Raw genomic sequence first — 18,779 nt, 5'->3', positions numbered from 1 at the left:
ATAATTGTTAAATCTGAATAGATGTGATTGCGATCCATGATTTCTCTCTTTGGTGCCATTTAGACATTTTTAGAAACATCACGGCGTTGCAAGGCAACCACACGAAATGATCTGCTTTTAAAAAGTGACAACGAAAATTCTCTTTCTCATGTTTCATTCGACCACAACTAAGAGGCGTTGAAAGGGAAAGTTCCAACAAAGACAAAAGAAGACAAAAGAGACGAAGAAGGTACTTCTTCTTTATTTCGTTATTTACGGCAGCCATTGCAGCAAATATTTTTTTCGCATTGGCTGAGTAGGAGGCATCTTTCTCTTTTCTTTAAGGGTAATCTGTGCCAGACAAAGTTGTGAGAAACAAGGAATGTCCATTTCGAATTTCCTTTTCTTGACTGTAGTATTACTGCTTTCCTTTCACACTGGTAAGTGTAGTAAATTGTATTAATTTTAATATAATAGTACCTAATTGTATTGCGTGTCGAAGTTTAATTTCAGTGTTATTGGACATCGATGTCTTTTTGCACTCAACTAATTTATCGCATTCTAACTCACTTACTTTTGACTGTACTGTAGTGAGTTCAGATTTAAATTTTTTATGGATGAAGGGGAATCATTAACCTCATTATGCTGGCTTGAGTTATTCCGATCAAGAGTAAGGATTTTAAATTTATAAAATTGAGTCCAGAACACTAACAGACACATTTATCAAGTTTTTGTTTCAAGAAAAACGCTATAAACGTAATCTGTGTGAGTTGAAACCAATACATAATGGTCAAGTTGTGTTAAAATTATGTTTAAGTGTACCGAAGGTATTAAAAGGATGGTATCATAAGTTACATATAACAACATAATAAAAGCAATTACGTGGCTGTTTCAGTTACTTTTTCCATGTTTTTTTCTGTGTTGTAATTTTGTATTTGTAACGAATAAAAGATAACACAAGATTTTGATCTCAAATTGAAAAAGTCGTTCAAATGCTGTCAGCGTTGTGTCTTTGAAAAAACGCTAAAACGCTAAAAACTAATTGAAATTTGCTCCCGCTTCAACGATTCTTCTTGGTGTTTTAGGCGCATTATACGCGCGAGCGATGGTACTTACGTCATTTCAGCACTGTTTTGCCCAAACTACTCGGTAACAGTACTGTTGGAGTCTCTAATTGTATTCGTTTCTTGATGAAAAGATTTTTGTTCATTATACTTTACTGTAAGATACTTACATGATTCTATAAAGTTTAATCGAGTATTAAAATGATTTGAATAAGTAAATTTCCGTTGGAACAAAAAGATATGTATAAAAAAGAATTTTCAACTAAAACGTCTTATAAATTATATATGTGGAAGACAACTGAACAATCACTTTCAAATTGTGATCGTCACCAAGAAAATAGAAGCAATCTCTCAAGGGCATTATTAATAAATAAACATTGAGCCCAACACACGATGAGAAGGTAACATGAGGGTACAAATAGAGTTTTAGGGAGGTGCAAATGAAATTGCCAGTCTTACGACACTTAAATTTAACACAGTTTTTAGTACCGGGGAAAGTTATTGCGTCAACATTTTGCTTCTGTATTTTAATCAATCAAAATGTTTTTTTTTTTTTTATAAAGATAACCCCTTTATTCCCTTTGAAAAGCTTTTATTTAACAAAATCTGAAGAAAAGGGACACCTGATGGCGAGTTCTCTCATAATCTTAGCGATTTTTTGTGGCCACACGTAAAAAACGTATCCATGACGACATTTTGCCAGGATAAACACTGGTATTTACTGGGAAGTTGACGAGGGCCATTCAGCCTGGTCTTCTTTATCAGCCACGCGGTTAGACTGCAATGCAGTTCATGAAGTTCACAGTGGTACTGTACCCGTGTTCGAATATACCTTATACGGCAACAATTACCGAGCTCTTTATCCCGTATATCCAAGTATAAATCTCTTAAAAGTGTGTTAAAGAGATTAGGTCTCATTGTTTGTGGTAGTTAACAGTAGTAACTTTGTCAAACTTTTACTATGGTTTTCTCATAGTTTTAATATAACACGTTTTGTTATTTGTTTTACCTTGCGAATTTATATTTTATGGGTCACTGGTCTATAATAGCTAACAAGTTTACTTCAGCAGAGTAAAAAAAAAATATTTTTTTCTTCACATCGAAAATTGCCCATTTTACATCGATCTGACACTTTTTTGGAAAATTGACCCCTTTTGTGTACCTAACAAAACCACAAACATGTTGTTCCTGTTTCTTAACTATACTTTGTTTATTTTCTGTTTATAGTCCTAGGTGAAGAGTACTTCAAATGCTACGAGTGCGAAAGCCGCGTCTCCTCGGACGATTGCGATGAACACAAGGTCGCAAGGAACTGCACTGATAACGTGGTTTTTATGGACGGGGAAGAATGGTGGCCAACGTATGATCGGTGCTTGAAAATTGTTGACGAGACTAAGGACCCCCCGTGGTACTATAGGAGATGTGGATTTTACGATCTTTGGCTGCATTACATTAAAGTGAGATGTCACAAGCCTTTCTGTGAGATTGAATCGTGCTCGCAGCCACTGTGTTTAATTGGAACCGATAAAACTGAAGAAGAAGAAGAAAAAAAAGAAGAAGGAGAAGAAGCCTTTATTTTACCAGGCTAAACACACACATATATATATATTCCATGATCAAAATAAACGAGTATTTTATTTTGTTTCCTCGCAGTGTTTATTAAAAGAAATGGCAAACATGTCATCAAACGTTGAAGTTTAGCAGACCGTAACGTCAACTTTCGCGCTCAAAATGCTCACCATAAACACTGGGTGCAGGCGAAACTTTACACCAGAAGTGATTCAAGTGAACCTGCAACTGCATATCGATAGAGATCAGGATCAATTTGTTGGAAGAAGTCTTCATATCTAATCTTTCCGCCATTTCGAAACCGGAAGGTGTTGAACTTTCGGCGCGAAAGTTTCCGTTACGGTCTGTCAAACTTCAACGTTTGATGACGAATCATGCCACGTTTTATACAATGATAATAATGATAATCAATTTAATGATAATCAATTTATATAGCGCATTTTCCATATGTAAATGTTCAAATGCGCTGTACACATAGGAGATAAAACATTCTCACCAGAAATTGGCCATTTAGAATGGCAGCCGCGAGGATCAATTATACAATAAAATTTCAATATTCAATTCAATCTTTACTTTTAATAAGAGTGTATATAGTTTTCTTAAGTTAATTTTGTATTTAAATACTTATTTTTTTTAGCTAATTGTAAAGCGCAACTGAGTATTTATATAGAGTTCAGCTTTCGATCGATTCATTCCGAAGTTCCTTTAGTCCTGTCCTCGTTTTTCGTTGTTCCGTTTCTGGTTGTCGCGAGCAGACTGGGCCCTAGTACTGCAATGGCAGCTTCCAAATCCTATTTCAGATCCATCGTGTCGAAGTGTTTAGCAGGTTACTTATGGACTGTTTTGCTTCAGTAGAGGTAAGCAAAAGTAAAAATATTGTGTTTAATGGACAGTAGAGTAATATCTAACTTAGTCTGCGATGAGTCTTCTTTGTATCATGCTGAAAAAGCCTGAATAGGCCTTATCACGGTTTTCGACGCCATCTTGACCAGGAGGCAACGCGGTTAGAAATTACAGTATTTGTATGGGAATCCGACAGCAAATATCTTTTACAAAAATTGAATTCTGGACAACTTATGAATTGTAAAGATAACATACTAGGCAAAAGTTTTTATTTGCCAAGTTTGAAGGATGTAGCTGTGCTAGAAAGCGTTCAGTTACGTTTTTTTTAAATTTCCCATACATTTGTCTGTATTTTCCCTGCAGATTTACGTTCCAGATCGCTGAGTTGACGCAGTTCGCGGGAAAAAATATAGATAAATGTACGGGAAATTAAAAACGTAACTGAATGCTTTCTAGCCCCGCTACATCCTTCAAACTCGGTGAATAAAAACTTTTGCCTAGTATCTTAACTTTACAATTCATAAGTTGTCCAGAATTCAATTTTTGTAAAAGATATTTGCAGTCTGATTCCCATACAAAAACTGTAAATTCTACCCGCTTTGCCTACTCGTCAAGATGGCGTCGAAAACCGTGATAAGGCCTATTGAGCAGAAAAACAAACAGACTCGAATGCTTTGAAAATAATTACCGGTATATAAATAGCTTAATTCTTACTGCATGCAGAGTCTGTTTGCTACACAGATCATCTTGCTGGGTTAAACGAGCTGAAAACTTCAATAAAATAAAGTTTACCACACCGCATTTATAATTTTAATAAATATTAAGGCATTGAACAGGATAAAAAAAATAATAATAAGGCATTGAACGGGATAAAAACATCTGCAAACTCATGTCAAATAGCAGCAAATGCAAATAGGCAACAACTACTTGTAGCCTGGCCATAACAGGTGCCTGTGTATAGTTTTTGGGTGCGCAAGTGGGAAAGGAGAAGGTAAGAGATGGCCACACGTGTGAAAAAGAGAGAAGGTGCCTGCCTGGACACCCACCGAAATGCATTACCCATTCTCAGAGAGAACAAGTTTTGCCCCTTTGGCTGGATTGACCACAAGGGAATAACCCATATTATTGTGATTGGTTGTGAATGCCCTGAGAGATTAATCAGTGACTTAACGAAAGAAATCCGTTTCATCAGAAATAACAGTGTTGTAGTCTGTATGCCATAATCTGAAGAGATGTAAACATAATTTCAAAATATATGTTTATGTCTGCGGAAGGGCTTTTTCATCCTGCTTGCAATAAGTAGAATAGGGCTGCAACAATACATTTTCTCACAATAGGATACATACCTCAATACAAGTGCCATGATACAATACACAATTCAATACAACATTACATACAACTGGCAAGTGCCATAATTTTTATCCACTTTATCAGCAGCGAAAACTTATTTGCAAAGTGAAGTTCTCATGAACCGTATGTTGCTTGTGACACATTGTTGATGACTTTTTGATGGGTTCCCGGGCAGGCATCTTCCCCCCTTTTCCTTTCGCTTTTGCACAACCAAAACCTACAGAGGCACCTGCTAGACATGCTGAACCACTCGTGCCACTTTGGGATTGTGATTGAGAGAGTTAGAAAAGGGGGAACTCCCTATGGTAAACTATATGAAAGGTTCTCCTTTCGTAGGCTGGATAGGGTAATAGTCCATTTTACAGTTGCCTGCCAAGTGACCTGGCCTTTGAATGGTAGTGAGGCTGAGGGTGACCTTGCATTAATACAAACCTCCCTGCTTTATCATGTAAATGTAAACTAGTTAGCATCAAAACAACATGATTTACAAAACAAAAGCAGTGAGGTCTGTATCAAAACAAGGTCACCTCCAGCCTCACTTCCATTCAAAGGCCAGGTCACTAAGCAGACAACTGTAAAATGGTCCATTTTACAAGTTCTAGAATGAAAAGTTTAAGGGAAATGTCATTGAGGTATTTCTGGGGTCTTCCAAAATATCTCAAACAGAAGCACCTATCGAATTTACTCGAATAAGCGCTTATTAAATTTTTCCGTGCCTCAAGTGCGGCACTTATTTAAGGGTGGTGCTTATATGAGGGCAGTGCTTATTTAAAATTTGGATGCCACAAAGAATCTTATTTTTTACAGTAATTGAAAAGAGCGTCTTTTGATTGTCAGTATTGGTCTCTTGCTGAGACAAAAATGGTGCTAGTTGTCCTTGCAATCGGTGTTACAATATTTACAGAAATACGTATTGTAAAAATATTGAATTGAAAAACTAACGAGTGAAAGGTAAAATAATCACTTTGAACTTCAAAACATCGCATTTGATGAAAAGAAATGATGAAGTTTGTTTTAGAGTTGCTTTGTAGTGTCATTTTAAGTAAAACGAAATTCCTCGAATAAGCGCCGCATCAGGACTGCGGTGCTTATACGGGGGTGGCGCTTGTTAACTTTTTTGTCCCAAATGCGGCGCTTATTCGAGGGCGGCGGTTATATGGGGGCGGTGCTTATTCGAGTAAATATGGTATTGACAGGGGATTTGTGATTCATCTGACTGTTTTAAGGGATTCAATACTTGGGTGAAAAGTCTGGAAAAGGGATTCAATATTTCAGAGCAACTGCAGAATACCATGGGATTTACTAAGAGCTCTCTGAGCATCTCAATTTCAACTCTCATTTATGGACAGGTCTACCAACATCTTGAAAGGACTAATTATCATTTAAAGGCCATCCCCCTTAAGCCCCCCCACCAGGTAAAAGGCCCATTTCCTACCTGGAAACAAAAAAAATGTATCCATGTTATAAGCCCCTCGGATATAAGCCCCCCTCTGCCGGATGAGAATACTGAAAAGGGCTAAATGTTGTTTTATTATGAGTTTTTAACTAAAAAACCTATTTCGATCGACAGTCCTGTGGCCCGTTTCGGAGGGTTTTTTGTTCCGCTTATAAGCAATCCGTTCTGGATATAAGCTCCTCCACTTATAAGCCCACCCAAAAGTTCTTATGAAGTTGTATAAGCCCAGTGCTTATAACCGGAATTTTATGGTATCTTGTCATGTTAATGTAGTTGCCATCGTGGATTGCAGTTGTGCATTCATAAACATGCACCTGGCAGAGATCATATACTTTGCAGGAACAATCATGGCCACCATGCAGCTATGATTTTATATGCAGGTATGTAGACTGGCTAAGTCATGATAACACATGCAAATACCAGCCCAGTTAGTTGGGTAAGAGTGTTAAACTATTTGATAAAAAAAATATTCCTAACAAGAACCCCAAAGCCCTGGTGTTTGGGGGATGTGGGAAGGGGTATAATTTTTATTCCCTTGTGCATCATATTATATAATTTTTTGAAAATAACATGACAGCAGAATGCGTGGTTCCGGCAAGGGACCCCACAAGGGCAAGCTGGAAATTCTAAGGGGGTGGGGGGACTCAAAAGCTAAATTTTTTAAACAAAAGTAACTAATAACCCTCAGCTGGAATTTCCAGAGGTGGGGACTTAAAAAAAATAGAAAAAAAAAACACACTAATATTATATGTTTCACTAATATTATATGTTTCCCAGCTCACAACGAGTCTCTCGTAGCTCAGTTGGTTAGTGCGCCCAACCGGTATCTGGGAGGCCATGGGTTCGATTCCCGTCGGGGACTCAGAATTTTTTCTTTGCCCCATGCTCGAGTCATGTTGAATTTCATCTTCATTATTTATTACCGATCTTAAAATTTACCATCTTTATTATTTACTACAAACTTGATGAATTCGACATTGCTGATCCTAGCTGTATGCAGGACGCGTGTCACTTATCAACCTAGTAAAAACGACCCAGCTCACAACGAGTCTCTCATAGCTCAGTTGGTTAGTGCGCCCAACCGGTATCTGGGAGGCCATGGGTTTGATTCCCGTCAGGGACTCAGAATTTTTTCTTTGCCCCATGCTCGAGTCATGGTGAACACTTCATCTTCATTATGTTTCTTTTGTTTTTAGGTCTGAGAATGACATACTACCAGCTAGTTGGTAAAGTTCATGTACCTTGATGGCTACAGATTATGCAAAGTCCAGCGAGAGTTTCAGTCAAACTGGCCATCAGGAAGAACATGGATCAAGTGAAAGAACTCACATTGGAGAGAAGCCTTTTGTATGTAACCAGTGTGGCAAGTGCTTTAAGTGTGCAGGAAATTTAACCCGACATAATAGATCACACTCAGGAGAGAAGCCCTTTGAATGTAACCATTGTGACAAGCGTTTTAATCAGGCAGGACAATTAAAGCAACATAAAAGAACGCACACAGGAGAAAAGCCCTTTGAATGTAACCAGTGTGACAAGTGTTTTAATCGGGCAGGACAATTAAAGCAACATAAAAGAACACACACAGGAGAAAAGCCCTTTGAATGTAATCAGTGTGACAAGCGTTTTAGTCAGGCAGGACAATTAAAGCAACATAAAAGAACACACACAGGAGAAAAGCCCTTTGAATGTAACCAGTGTGACAAGCGTTTTAGTCAGGCAGGACAATTAAAGCAACATAAAAGAACACACACAGGAGAAAAGCCTTTTGAATGTAACCAATGTGGCAAGTGTTTTAATCAGGCAGGAAGATTAAAGCAACATAAAAGAACACACACAGGAGACAAGCCTTTTGAATGTAACCGTTGTGGCAAGTGTTTTAATCATGCAGGAAATCTAAACAAACATAAAAGTACTCACACAGGAGAGAAGCCATTTGAATGTAACCAGTGTGGCAAGCGTTTTAGTCGTGCAGGAAATTTAAAGCAACATAAAAGAACACACACAGGAGCAAAGCCTTTTGAATGTAACCGTTGTGGCAAGTGTTTTAATCATGCAGGAAATCTAAACAAAAACAAACATAAAAGAACTCACACAGGAGAGAAGCCATTTGAATGTAACCAGTGTGGTAAGCGTTTTAATCGTTCAGGAAATTTAAAGCAACATAAAAGAACACACACAGGAGCAAAGCCTTTTGAATGTAACGGTTGTAGCAAGTGTTTTAATCATGCAGGAAATCTAAACAAACATAAAAGAACACACACAGGAGAGAGGCCTTTTGAATGTAACCAGTGTGGCAAGCGTTTCAGTCGGGCAGGAGATTTAAAGAGGCATAAAAGAACACATACAGGAGAAAAGCCTTTTGAATTAACCATCGTGACCAGTGCTTTAATCATGCAGGCAATCTAAACAAACATAAAAGAACTCATGCAGGGGAGAGGCCCTTTGAATGTAACCATTATGGCAAGCGTTTTAATCAGGCAGGGCAATTAAAGGAACATAAAAGAAAACACACGGGAGAAAAGCCTTTTGAATGTAACCAGTGTGGCAGGTGCTTTAAGTGTGCAGGAAATTTAACCCTACATAAAAGAACACACTCAGGAGAGAAGCCCTTTGAATGTAACCATTGTGACAAGCGTTTTAATCAGGCAGGACAATTAAAGCAACATAAAAGAACGCACACAGGCGAAAAGCCTTTTGAATGTAACCAGTGTGACAAGCGTTTTAATCAGGCAGGACAATTAAAGCAACATAAAAGAACACACACAGGAGAAAAGCCCTTTGAATGTAACCAGTGTGACAAGTGTTTTAATCAGGCAGGACAATTAAAGCAACATAAAAGAACACACACAGGAGAAAAGCCTTTTAAATGTAACCAGTGTGACAAGCGTTTTAATCAGGCAGGACAATTAAAGCAACATAAATGAGCGCACACAGGAGAAAAGCCTTTTGAATGTAACCAGTGTGACAAGCGTTTTCATCGGGCAGGACAATTAAAGCAACATAAAAGAACACACACAGGAGAAAAGCCTTTTGAATGTAACCAGTGTGACAAGCGTTTTAATCGGGCAGGCCAATTAAAGCAACATAAAAGAACGCACACAGGAGAAAAGCCCTTTGAATGTAATCAGTGTGACAAGCGTTTTAATCGGGCAGGACAATAATTAAAGCAACATAAAAGAACGCACACAGGAGAAAAGCCCTTTGAATGTAACCAGTGACAAGCGTTTTAATCGGGCAGGACAATTAAAGCAACATAAAAGAACGCACACAGGAGAAAAGCCTTTTGAATGTAACCAGTGTGACAAGCGTTTTAATCAGGAAGGACAATTAAAGCAACATAAAAGAACGCACACAGGAGAAAAGCCCTTTGAATGTAACCAGTGTGACAAGCGTTTTAATCGGGCAGGACAATTAAAGCAACATAAAAGAAGGCACACAGGAGAAAAGCCTTTTGAATGTAACCAGTCCGACAAGCGTTTTAATCAGGCAGGACAATTAAAGCAACATAAAAGAACGCACACAGGAGAAAAGCCCTTTGAATGTAACCAGTGTGACAAGCGTTTTAATCAGGCAGGACAATTAAAGCAACATAAAAGAACGCACACAGGAGAAAAGCCCTTTGAATGTTACCATTGTGACAAGCGTTTTAATCAGGCAGGACAATTAAAGCAACATAAAAGAACGCACACAGGAGAAAAGCCTTTTGAATGTAACCAGTGTGACAAGCGTTTTAATCAGGCAGGACAATTTAAGCAACATAAAAGAACACACACAGGAGAAAAGCCTTTTGAATGTAACCAGTGTGGCAAGTGTTTTAATCAGGCAGGACAATTTTGAATGTAACCAGTGTGGCAAGTGTTTTGGTCATACAGGAGATTTAAAAGAACATAAAAGAACACACACAGGAGAGAGGCCTTTTGAATGTGAGCAGTGTGGCAAGCGTTTCAATCGGGCAGGAGATTTAAAGAGGCATAAAAGAACACATACAGGAGAAAAGCCTCTTGAATTAATCATCGTGACCAGTGCTTTAATCATGCAGAAAAAAAAAAACAAACATAAAAGAACTCATGCAGGGGAGAGGCCTTTTGAATGTAAGCAGTGCGGAAAGCGTTTCAATCGGACAGGAAATTTAAAGCAACATAAAAGAACTCACACAGGTGAAACTCCTTTTAGTTAGCAGAAAATGTAGAGACGCATATACGCATACATAAAAGTGAGGAGCCTTTTGAAGTTAAGAGGTCCTAAAGCAAGATAAAGTAACGTGCAGCACAGGAACAACTTGTGAGATTGAGAAGCATGAAAATGCCCTCAACATTGCTGAACTTTTAAGTGAATTGAAAGAAATCGAACAAGAAAAAGCATAACATTGCTGAGTGTCATGTGACCAGTCTGACATAGTGACCACTGTAAATTATTAATAATTATCAAAGGAAATCTCAAAACACCTATTGTGCACCTTTTAAGCAGAACAGCTTTGGCAGGTGTTAATTGAAGCCATGTAGCAATGAATCGCAGGGTTATTCCAAAAAAAATTAGACCCCTCTTTCCTAATGGTGACAAGATTTCCCTTGCTCAATCCCAGCCCCTGCTCGGATATCCTTACCAGTAGACCCCCTCCCCCTCCTTTTGCCTTCATTTCCATACTTTGCCTGCAAGTGAATGTTCCTTGTTTATTTGGCTTATTCTCTGAGGAAACCTGTAATAACCTGTAGTAAGAATGTTAACTGAGAAATATATATTGAACAATTTTTCCATGAGTGCGCGTTGGATATTAGATGGTAGACAGCCAATGAGGTGCATAGTGCCCAGTTGGCTATCTACCATCACATATCTAACTAGCGTGAGTGGAATAACTGTTTCATGAAAAACACCCAAAGAATTGCAGTATTTGAGCGCCTTGGCAGTTCTCGTTAACGTGTATCGGTTACCATTTTTGTGGTCAATGGTATTATGAGCTTAGATATCATTGCCTGTTAACCAATCAAAACTCAGGAATTGCAATATATCATTGCTAGTTTTTAATAAGGTTCGATATATGCCCTCTATCCCAGATTTCCAGACTTCACTTATCCCCATGCCCCGCCACCCCCCTCCCCCCTCCCCCCTCCCCCAACCACCTTATAGCATGCATAACCTGCGGGGGAAGAGAGTGTGGAATTTTTCTGGAATAACCTTATAGCATGCATCCCAGGCCAGAGGGAGGGGACTCCCATAACAAATGACATTAGAACAATGTCTGCTTCTGGTATTACAATATTTCTTTCATCTTATATAGTATATTTTAATGATTGAAAATGGTAGCTGAATAGGTAGCTTTTACGCTATTTTCATTGTATATCTGAAATGAGACCATTAGAGTTATTCCAGTCCTTATTGTGGGGTTATTTAAAATGCAAAAGCTTAAGGGAACGTTCATTTTTACCGAATGGTAATTAGGTGTAGTGATCACTCTCGAAGTCACGTGTCACAACTGGATCACTCACTCGCTCACTCCATTCTGATATTAAACCGCAATTAATTTATGCATTTAACAGTAAACGTACTGATAGAAAGGCCAAAACGCCATTCAGCACATGTCAATCAAAAACAAATTATTCTTCAACCTCGTTTCCAGGGTCTCTCTCTTTTTGACAAGGATGAATTTTTACAAAACAAATCGAAAGAGGATCTGTTACACTTATGGTGATAAAAGAGAATAGAATTCGCTCAACGAAACCTCAGAGCATACGCTATCAATGGCCCGTTGCGTAAGTGAGATTATGACATTACTGATAGCAGCTATAAGGTACATGCAGTTACGCTTGCCTTCTGACGTGTTTAAGTAAACACGACATTCATGGCACGCTTTTGTTTCGCGTTACGTCATCTCGTGTCACGTCATCCGTTTTTCATCTTTTTGAGTCGAGCAAAAACACACATCTTTCTCTCAAATTTCATTCGCTTCTCAAAATAACGCTATACGTGCTGACAGAAAAGTAAACATATTCACAAAACAAATTTACTAAATGGTAAAAAGGATCAAAGGTTACACTAAAATATTTTGTGGTGAAAAAATAGAAATCGCGCTACGAAACCTGAGAGCACGGACCATCAATGCCGCAACTTCCATGGAAAAATTAAACATTCAAAGGCAAACAAAGTGACATGTTTGGACGCTTATTTGAAAAAACCTATCAATGACCCATTGACGCAAGAAAACATTCAAAGGCAAATTAAGTGAGATTGTGACATTATTGATGGCAGCTATAAGCTACATGCAGTCACACTTAAATTATAAAAAAATATTATTGCGCTTGCCGTGTGACGTGTTTTAGTTAACACGACATCCACGGCACGTTTTTGTTTCGTGTCACGTCATCTCGTGTCACGTTAGTATTGAACGCTGGTAATAAAGTGAAATTGCGTTACATTATTGGACGCTTATTTCTTTGGATAAAAATGCGTAGGTCGGCACTTCATCGAATTACCATGAGGTTGCTCGAAGAGCCTTTGATTTATGGGGTAGGGGGGGCTGGTGGGATTTGACAGACAGTCACTGTTATATATAATGGCCACCCCTTCTTCATCGGAAATTCTTTCCTGCCCCCCCCCCCCCTCAAAATCCAATTTTATTTTCGATGAATCCTCCCAAAAATATATCAAGTGAAATTAAAATTTATCAAGCGTTACGACTAAAAAATGTATCAGTTGTTCAGTCCTAATAACAGACATAACCTTGACTGTTTATTGTGGATGCCGTTTGTAAGTATGGATTGACTGCATTTGTAACAAATATACTATTGGGTTGAGTTAATATCAAAGTAGGGGGGTCCGGGGGCATGCTCCCCTGGGAAAATTTGAATTTTCAGAACCACAGGAATGTGATTTTGGGCATTCTGGCAAGATTTTTAACTATTAGAGAAGCCCTCATTACAACACCTAAAACTTTAATTATTTTCAGTGACCCCCGCTTACTGACCATATTTTTTTGCATGGCCTCCCTTTGAAGCCATATTTTTTTGCATGCCCCCCCCTCAAATCCCACCTTCCCCCCTCCCCCCTTCCTCATAAAAAATGACCGGTCCCTAAGGCGAGATTATCTTGTTTATTTTAGAATCAATACCTCCAAGGGGAAAAAATAGTTCTTGTCAGGGCTGACTAATACAAGTCACTGGTAGCTTAAAATTTCCAGTGATCTTCAGGCCATTTATTTATAAATTTTGTGTTCCCCAGACACTCGGTATGTTTTACCTAAACCATCATGTAAACATACTTAGAATATTCTCCTCATCTCGTTTCAAAAGGAACTGCAGAATTAGTACTGTTTATAATAACCATAATGAAACTTGTTTTCACATAATTTTTAGTGAGAATAGTATGCCCTAAAAATAATATGTCGGTAACTAATTAAGGGATGTTTTCTCATTAAATGTATTCCGAGGCATGAATGGCTTTCCGTTTGCAAAAGTTTCTAATGAAAACTGTGTTAATGGGGGTTAGAGATTTCGACATACACCAAAAGAAAGAAAGCCTGGAAATCCTTCTATTTTGGGGGTAGTTTTTTTGTTCTGCAGGTCCATATGAAATACCTGGCCACTAGAAAGTAGAAGTATTGTTTTGTGTGGGAAAGGGTAACCTACCTTAGACCGATGATTATAGCGGGTGCAAAGGTGTTGGATTTCAGCATTATTTGATTTTGAGCCAACCAAGGTGAAGTGAGGAAACACTGGAACAGGACACTAAGTATTTCCTGACTGTGATACAAATAATGTTGGGTTGTCCAACTTTCCCTGACACTTTCTCAGAATTGAGAACTGCTTATCAAGGTTGATGTTCTTGACTTGGTGTTCATCTTTCAGGTGTTTTCCAACAGCGGAATTTTTATGTTCGGCGATGCGTTGCTGAAGGTGGCGGGTCGTGTAGCCGATGTACTCTGTATCACACAGATGACATTGATATTTGTAGACAACACACTGCCGCTTGACCAATGCTGGCTTTTAAGCACTTCTCAATTCTGAGAAAGTGTCAGGGAAAGCTGGACTGTCTCATCTATGAAATGTTATTCATCCGCGCGCGAAAACCGAAACTCAATACACAATCAGAATCTATCCGTGCAAAAGTATTTGTTTAATCCATCACCTTTGTCACTCAGCTATTAATTTTGAACACTACGTCATAACTCGTTTTTTTATTTTACATGAAACTATTTGACACTTAACCGGAATACATTAACTTTCTACTTTTTATTACTCACTTGACAATATGATGCCATGATGGTGTCGAAACGTTGTGCGTTTGTTATTTATTCTATCCTTTTTAAATATTGTTTGGTTTGACCTGTTGAAAATCATTTTTTTAAATTAAGCTTTTAAATAAATTTTTATTCAGTTTTAATCATTCAAAGTGGTTTTTAAATAGTATAGTATATACAGTTTAATGCGAGTCGCCTTAACTCGATTACAGGAACTTTATGGAAAAAATTGGTAAATGGAACAAAGAAGAGAATTCGAGCGGTTTATTTTCAATACTTCCTGATCGACATAAACGCGCACCAACCGGTTTGCCTATTGTAACGTCAACGATATTTGTCCGATGATAAAAATGGCTGCCATCAAGAGAAAGTGACATCCCAGAACTTCCACTGCAGGAGCAGAAAGAACACCGGAAGATAAAGCGAGGGTTTTGCTGATGTTTACTTCAAACGGACTGAATGTGGAGCGATTGACGGGCAGATTCCTTTGAGCTAACTCCGTCGGTCGAGGATTATTAATAGTGCCATTAGTGCATAACCTGTTCTTCCCATCTTTAGGAAAGTTTCTGCATTTCATTCGCTTGGGCCACGAGAAGCCATACTGACGCATAACAGGCGCACAGCCTTTTCTTGCTCGTTTACAAACCGATCGACACGGGGGCACTTCATCTTTGAAGTTCGGTTGGCACATAGGTGCATATATGGAGCAGAGGAAGAACTTTAGTTCTGGCGAACACTTGATCTCGACTAGCGGCCAGAATTGATGAACTTCAAGCGCCGCTTCTTCTTGTGTGCGGTGTTTGAACAAGTTTGGCATATAAGTTAAGTTGTAGCCAATACTTTTGCACATAGGTATCTTGATCTTTTCACATTTCTTCACTTTGTTTGAAGCGAAGGAGAACGCGCTCAAAGACAGCAAAACTATAAGCACGACGTTGCGTGTCACAGCCATGACAATATCTACATTTAGAGTGAGTCATTGTGGTTTTATCGAGTACTTTATCCGTTCACTCCTGCTGCCATTAGAAACGCAATATTAATTGACTTGTCAGTGAGGCCGGCTTTTATACATGATATATTACACCGGCCTATTTACGATATTGCCACTGAACAGAATGCGACTGATATGATTGGGCTTTATGTAAGTTATTAAAGCAAATATCTGATCAGGGCTTGACGAGACAGACACATGTTTTCCCTCCTAAGCTTCATTGTTTCCTTAGCTGTATAAAAATGAGTAATATAACTTCTTGGCCTTGTTTTACTTCAGTGCGTTTGAAATCCAAGTAGAATACTAGCTGAGGAGGTGAACTTGGCTTGAAATTGTCCACTGCATATATATTATGAATATCACTTACACTCAACAAAATATAGTTCAGTCAAACGTGGCGAGGATTCTGGAGTGATATTGGAATTAGGGCTTAGACTAGGGCTTGCCATATTTTTAAGTCTGTCGGAAATACATGTATCTTGTTTTCAGAGGTTTTAGATGTTTATTAAAATAATTTTGCAGGCGTTTGTACACAAGTTCTAAATTCAATGTTTCTTTTTTTCCATCCTCGTACATATTTAAGCTACCGAATTTATAAAGGGGTTAACTAAAGGTTACGCTTGTAATTGTCTGGAGTGCTATTTTTGGTAGGAAATTCCATGGCACCCTCTTGCTGTCGGTAATTAAGAAAGGTCGTTACTTTGTGGCATCGGCAGGTCCAATATTAAGATTTAGCTACGTCACGGATAATGCATCTTTAAAATTATCGGCTAAATTGTTCAATTTAGTTCGTTCAAAATCCTTCTCAATCAGCTCAGATTAACCATCTTTGTCCCTTTTTTGGACTAATCCTACTAACACTGCCTCAAAGATGTTCGAAATTTTTCAAAAAAGTAGCTCGAAACTTCATTCAGTCTTAAAAAGTTGCTCGAGCGTTGCTGCAAAAAATCCAAAACGTTGCATGCCATTAAAAAAAAATTCTCAAGATTTATGCTAATTTTCCTTTAAAGGTAAGATTTATAATTATTTTCATGCAATTTCACTTCAACAGAAGTATCCCTAAATAACATTTGTAAGCCAAAATTTGTTGAATTAACAATTTCTTTCACCGAGAACAATTGTGAAGACACTGATGACGTCATGTTTGCTGACGAGTTTTTAATGCTGAATGAGCCTAAAGTTGAAACGTCTTCGGAACGTTTTTACGGAAATCTTTGGAAAACTTCGTTTATTTTTGGAAAAGTTTGCAAAAATGCCCGGGAAATGGGGAAAATTGGTCTATTTCGTTTCGTTTATTTCGTTTATAGGCAGCTATAGCTCAGATAGCCATAATGCATTATTATATGAGGTAATATTTAACGTTTCTACAGCTGATTACACTGTATATTTTTGGGTTTCGACTTCGGAGATAAACCGATGTTTCATCGGCCAGATTATAACAGGCCGGGGTGGGGGGTTTGGGGTTAGTTATATCGAGCATACACTAGAACCAGAAACACCCGTAAACGTGGTTAGTTTAATGTTAGGATTAGGTTAAGGTGAAAGCGATTGGGGGTGTGATTAGCGATTAGTGCTTTTTGGTTAGTCTTTAGATGAACTTCTTAAAGAGTGTTCGGGGCTGGTCTGGGGTGTTTCGGTGTTCCTGATTTTAGTACATGCCCTGACAGGTTTCTAAACGTATAAAAAAATAATACCATTTTTTCGGCGTTAAGACAGTTCTATTTAGAACATAAACCAATGCAAGGCGAAATTATTACCAACAGCACACTAGCAGTTTGGTTGACCACACTAGTGAATCTAGACAAGGGGGGGGGGGGGGGGGTGTCCTGGTGTAACACAATCATGCAAATTATAGCGGAGCCCAGCGCGCGATGCGCGCCAGCGGAGCACGAAGGATAAAAAAATTTGGTTAACCTATGAAGCCGAAAAAATTTAGTCATTTTAAAACGTTTTGTACTTAACGCGATTTCAGGAACTTTATAAAAAAATTCGGTAAAGGAAAAAAAAAAAGAAAATTTGAGCGGTTTATTTTTAATACTTCCTGATTGACATTGACGCGGACCAACCGGTTTGCCTATTGCAATGTTACCGGTATCTGTTCAATGATAAAAAATTTCTGCCATCAAGAAAAAGTGGAATACCAGAACCTCCACTGCAGGACAACAACGAACACCAAAAGATGAAGCGACGTTTTTGCTGATGATTACTTCAAACGGACTGATCGTGGTGCGGTTTAAGGGCAGACTCCTTTGCGTCACGATATTACTTGTTGTTGTTGTTACACTGGTTGTAATCGGCAGTTTTGTAACAACAGTTAAATGGGTCGTTCGAGCTGTTGTTGACTTATAATTAACGATAGTTCCATTAATGCTCAGGCATAACCTGCCGTCCCCATCTTTAGGAAACTTTTTGCATTTCCATTTTTGGGCCACGAAAAGCCATACTGCTGCAATTGAGGGGCACAGCCGTTTCTTGCTCGAATACAAATCGAGCGGCAGGGGGGAACTTCATCTTTAAGGTTCGGTTCGCACATAGGAGGATACATGGAGCAGAGAAAGAAATATAGGTCTGGCGAACAATTGGTCTCACGTAGCAGCCAATATGGACGAATTTCAAGCCCCCCTGCTTTTTCCTGTGAGCTGTGGTTGAACATGTTTGGCATATGCGTTAAGTTGTAGCCAGTGTCTGGGCACAGTAGCGTAATCTTTTCACATTTCTTCGCTTTGCTTGAAGCGAAGCAGAAGATGCTCAAAAACAGCAAAACTGGAAGCATGATGTTGCGTTTTACAGCCATGGCGATATCTACTTTGAGAGTGATGGTTATTCTGATTTTAACGAGTATTATAAGGCAATATTCAGACTAATTCATACAGCGACCAATAAGACAGTGAGACCGGCTTTGTCTTTTAACATGTTATTCATACCTGATATATTACACCAGCCCGATGTTGCCACTGAACAGAATTCGACTGATATGATTGGGTTTTCTCTAAGTTAAGCAAATATCTGATCACGGCTTGACGACTCATACACCCCCCTTTCCACTCTTCATTATTTCCTTAGCTGCTTAAAAATAGGGTAGTTCTTCGCATTATTTTACTTTAAGGCGTTTGAAATCCAAGTTATAGAGCTTGGATTGAAGTTCTCTACCGCAAAAGTTTTTACGAACACTTTAGAAACGTATACACTTCCGTGGCGGGGCAGGAAGGATTTATTTGTAGAACTATATTTGTAGGCTTGCTATATTTTTACAACTGCCGGAAATATCTCTGGAGTTTTCAGAAGTTTTTAATCTTG

At 38.5% G+C, this 18,779-nt stretch overlaps 2 protein-coding genes and 1 pseudogene across 3 annotated transcripts; 2 read left to right on the top strand and 1 right to left on the bottom strand.

Annotated features, from left to right (window-relative positions):
• The first annotated feature begins 311 nt into the window (after positions 1 to 311).
• On the top strand, positions 312 to 2,863 carry LOC144630259 (uncharacterized). Its single transcript, XM_078488597.1, has 2 exons — positions 312 to 419; positions 2,271 to 2,863. Exons 1-2 carry the CDS (start codon positions 362 to 364, stop codon positions 2,630 to 2,632), a joined length of 420 nt encoding a protein of 139 aa, XP_078344723.1. The 5' UTR covers positions 312 to 361; the 3' UTR covers positions 2,633 to 2,863.
• A 497-nt stretch (positions 2,864 to 3,360) lies between these two features.
• LOC144630231 (uncharacterized) lies at positions 3,361 to 8,772 on the top strand. 2 transcript variants are annotated; one of them, XM_078488561.1, is made up of 3 exons: positions 3,361 to 3,469; positions 6,535 to 6,641; positions 7,458 to 8,772. In XM_078488561.1, exon 3 carries the CDS (start codon positions 7,507 to 7,509, stop codon positions 8,665 to 8,667), a length of 1,161 nt encoding a protein of 386 aa, XP_078344687.1. In that variant the 5' UTR covers positions 3,361 to 3,469; positions 6,535 to 6,641; positions 7,458 to 7,506; the 3' UTR covers positions 8,668 to 8,772. The 2 variants fall into 2 exon arrangements, with proteins under 2 accessions (XP_078344687.1, XP_078344688.1); XM_078488562.1 differs by having other exon boundaries at positions 3,382 to 3,469; positions 6,554 to 6,641.
• A 5,610-nt stretch (positions 8,773 to 14,382) lies between these two features.
• LOC144630279 (uncharacterized) lies at positions 14,383 to 18,295 on the bottom strand (annotated as a pseudogene).
• Positions 18,296 to 18,779: the final 484 nt, after the last annotated feature.

Source organism: Oculina patagonica, chromosome 11, assembly GCF_052425735.1.
Source record: "Oculina patagonica isolate OP01 chromosome 11, crgOcupat, whole genome shotgun sequence".
NCBI classification, from domain to species: domain Eukaryota; kingdom Metazoa; phylum Cnidaria; class Anthozoa; order Scleractinia; family Oculinidae; genus Oculina; species Oculina patagonica.
This window is presented reverse-complemented; position numbering and strand designations above follow the sequence as displayed.

Excerpts from the sequence above, each read along its gene's own strand:
- LOC144630259 (XM_078488597.1), top strand. The coding sequence starts at position 362 with ATGTCCATTTCGAATTTCCTTTTCTTGACTGTAGTATTACTGCTTTCC. Across the intron at positions 420-2,270 it reads ACTGCTTTCCTTTCACACTG|TCCTAGGTGAAGAGTACTTC; the intron begins GTAAGTGTAGTA and ends TTCTGTTTATAG.
- LOC144630231 (XM_078488561.1), top strand. The coding sequence starts at position 7,507 with ATGGCTACAGATTATGCAAAGTCCAGCGAGAGTTTCAGTCAAACTGGC.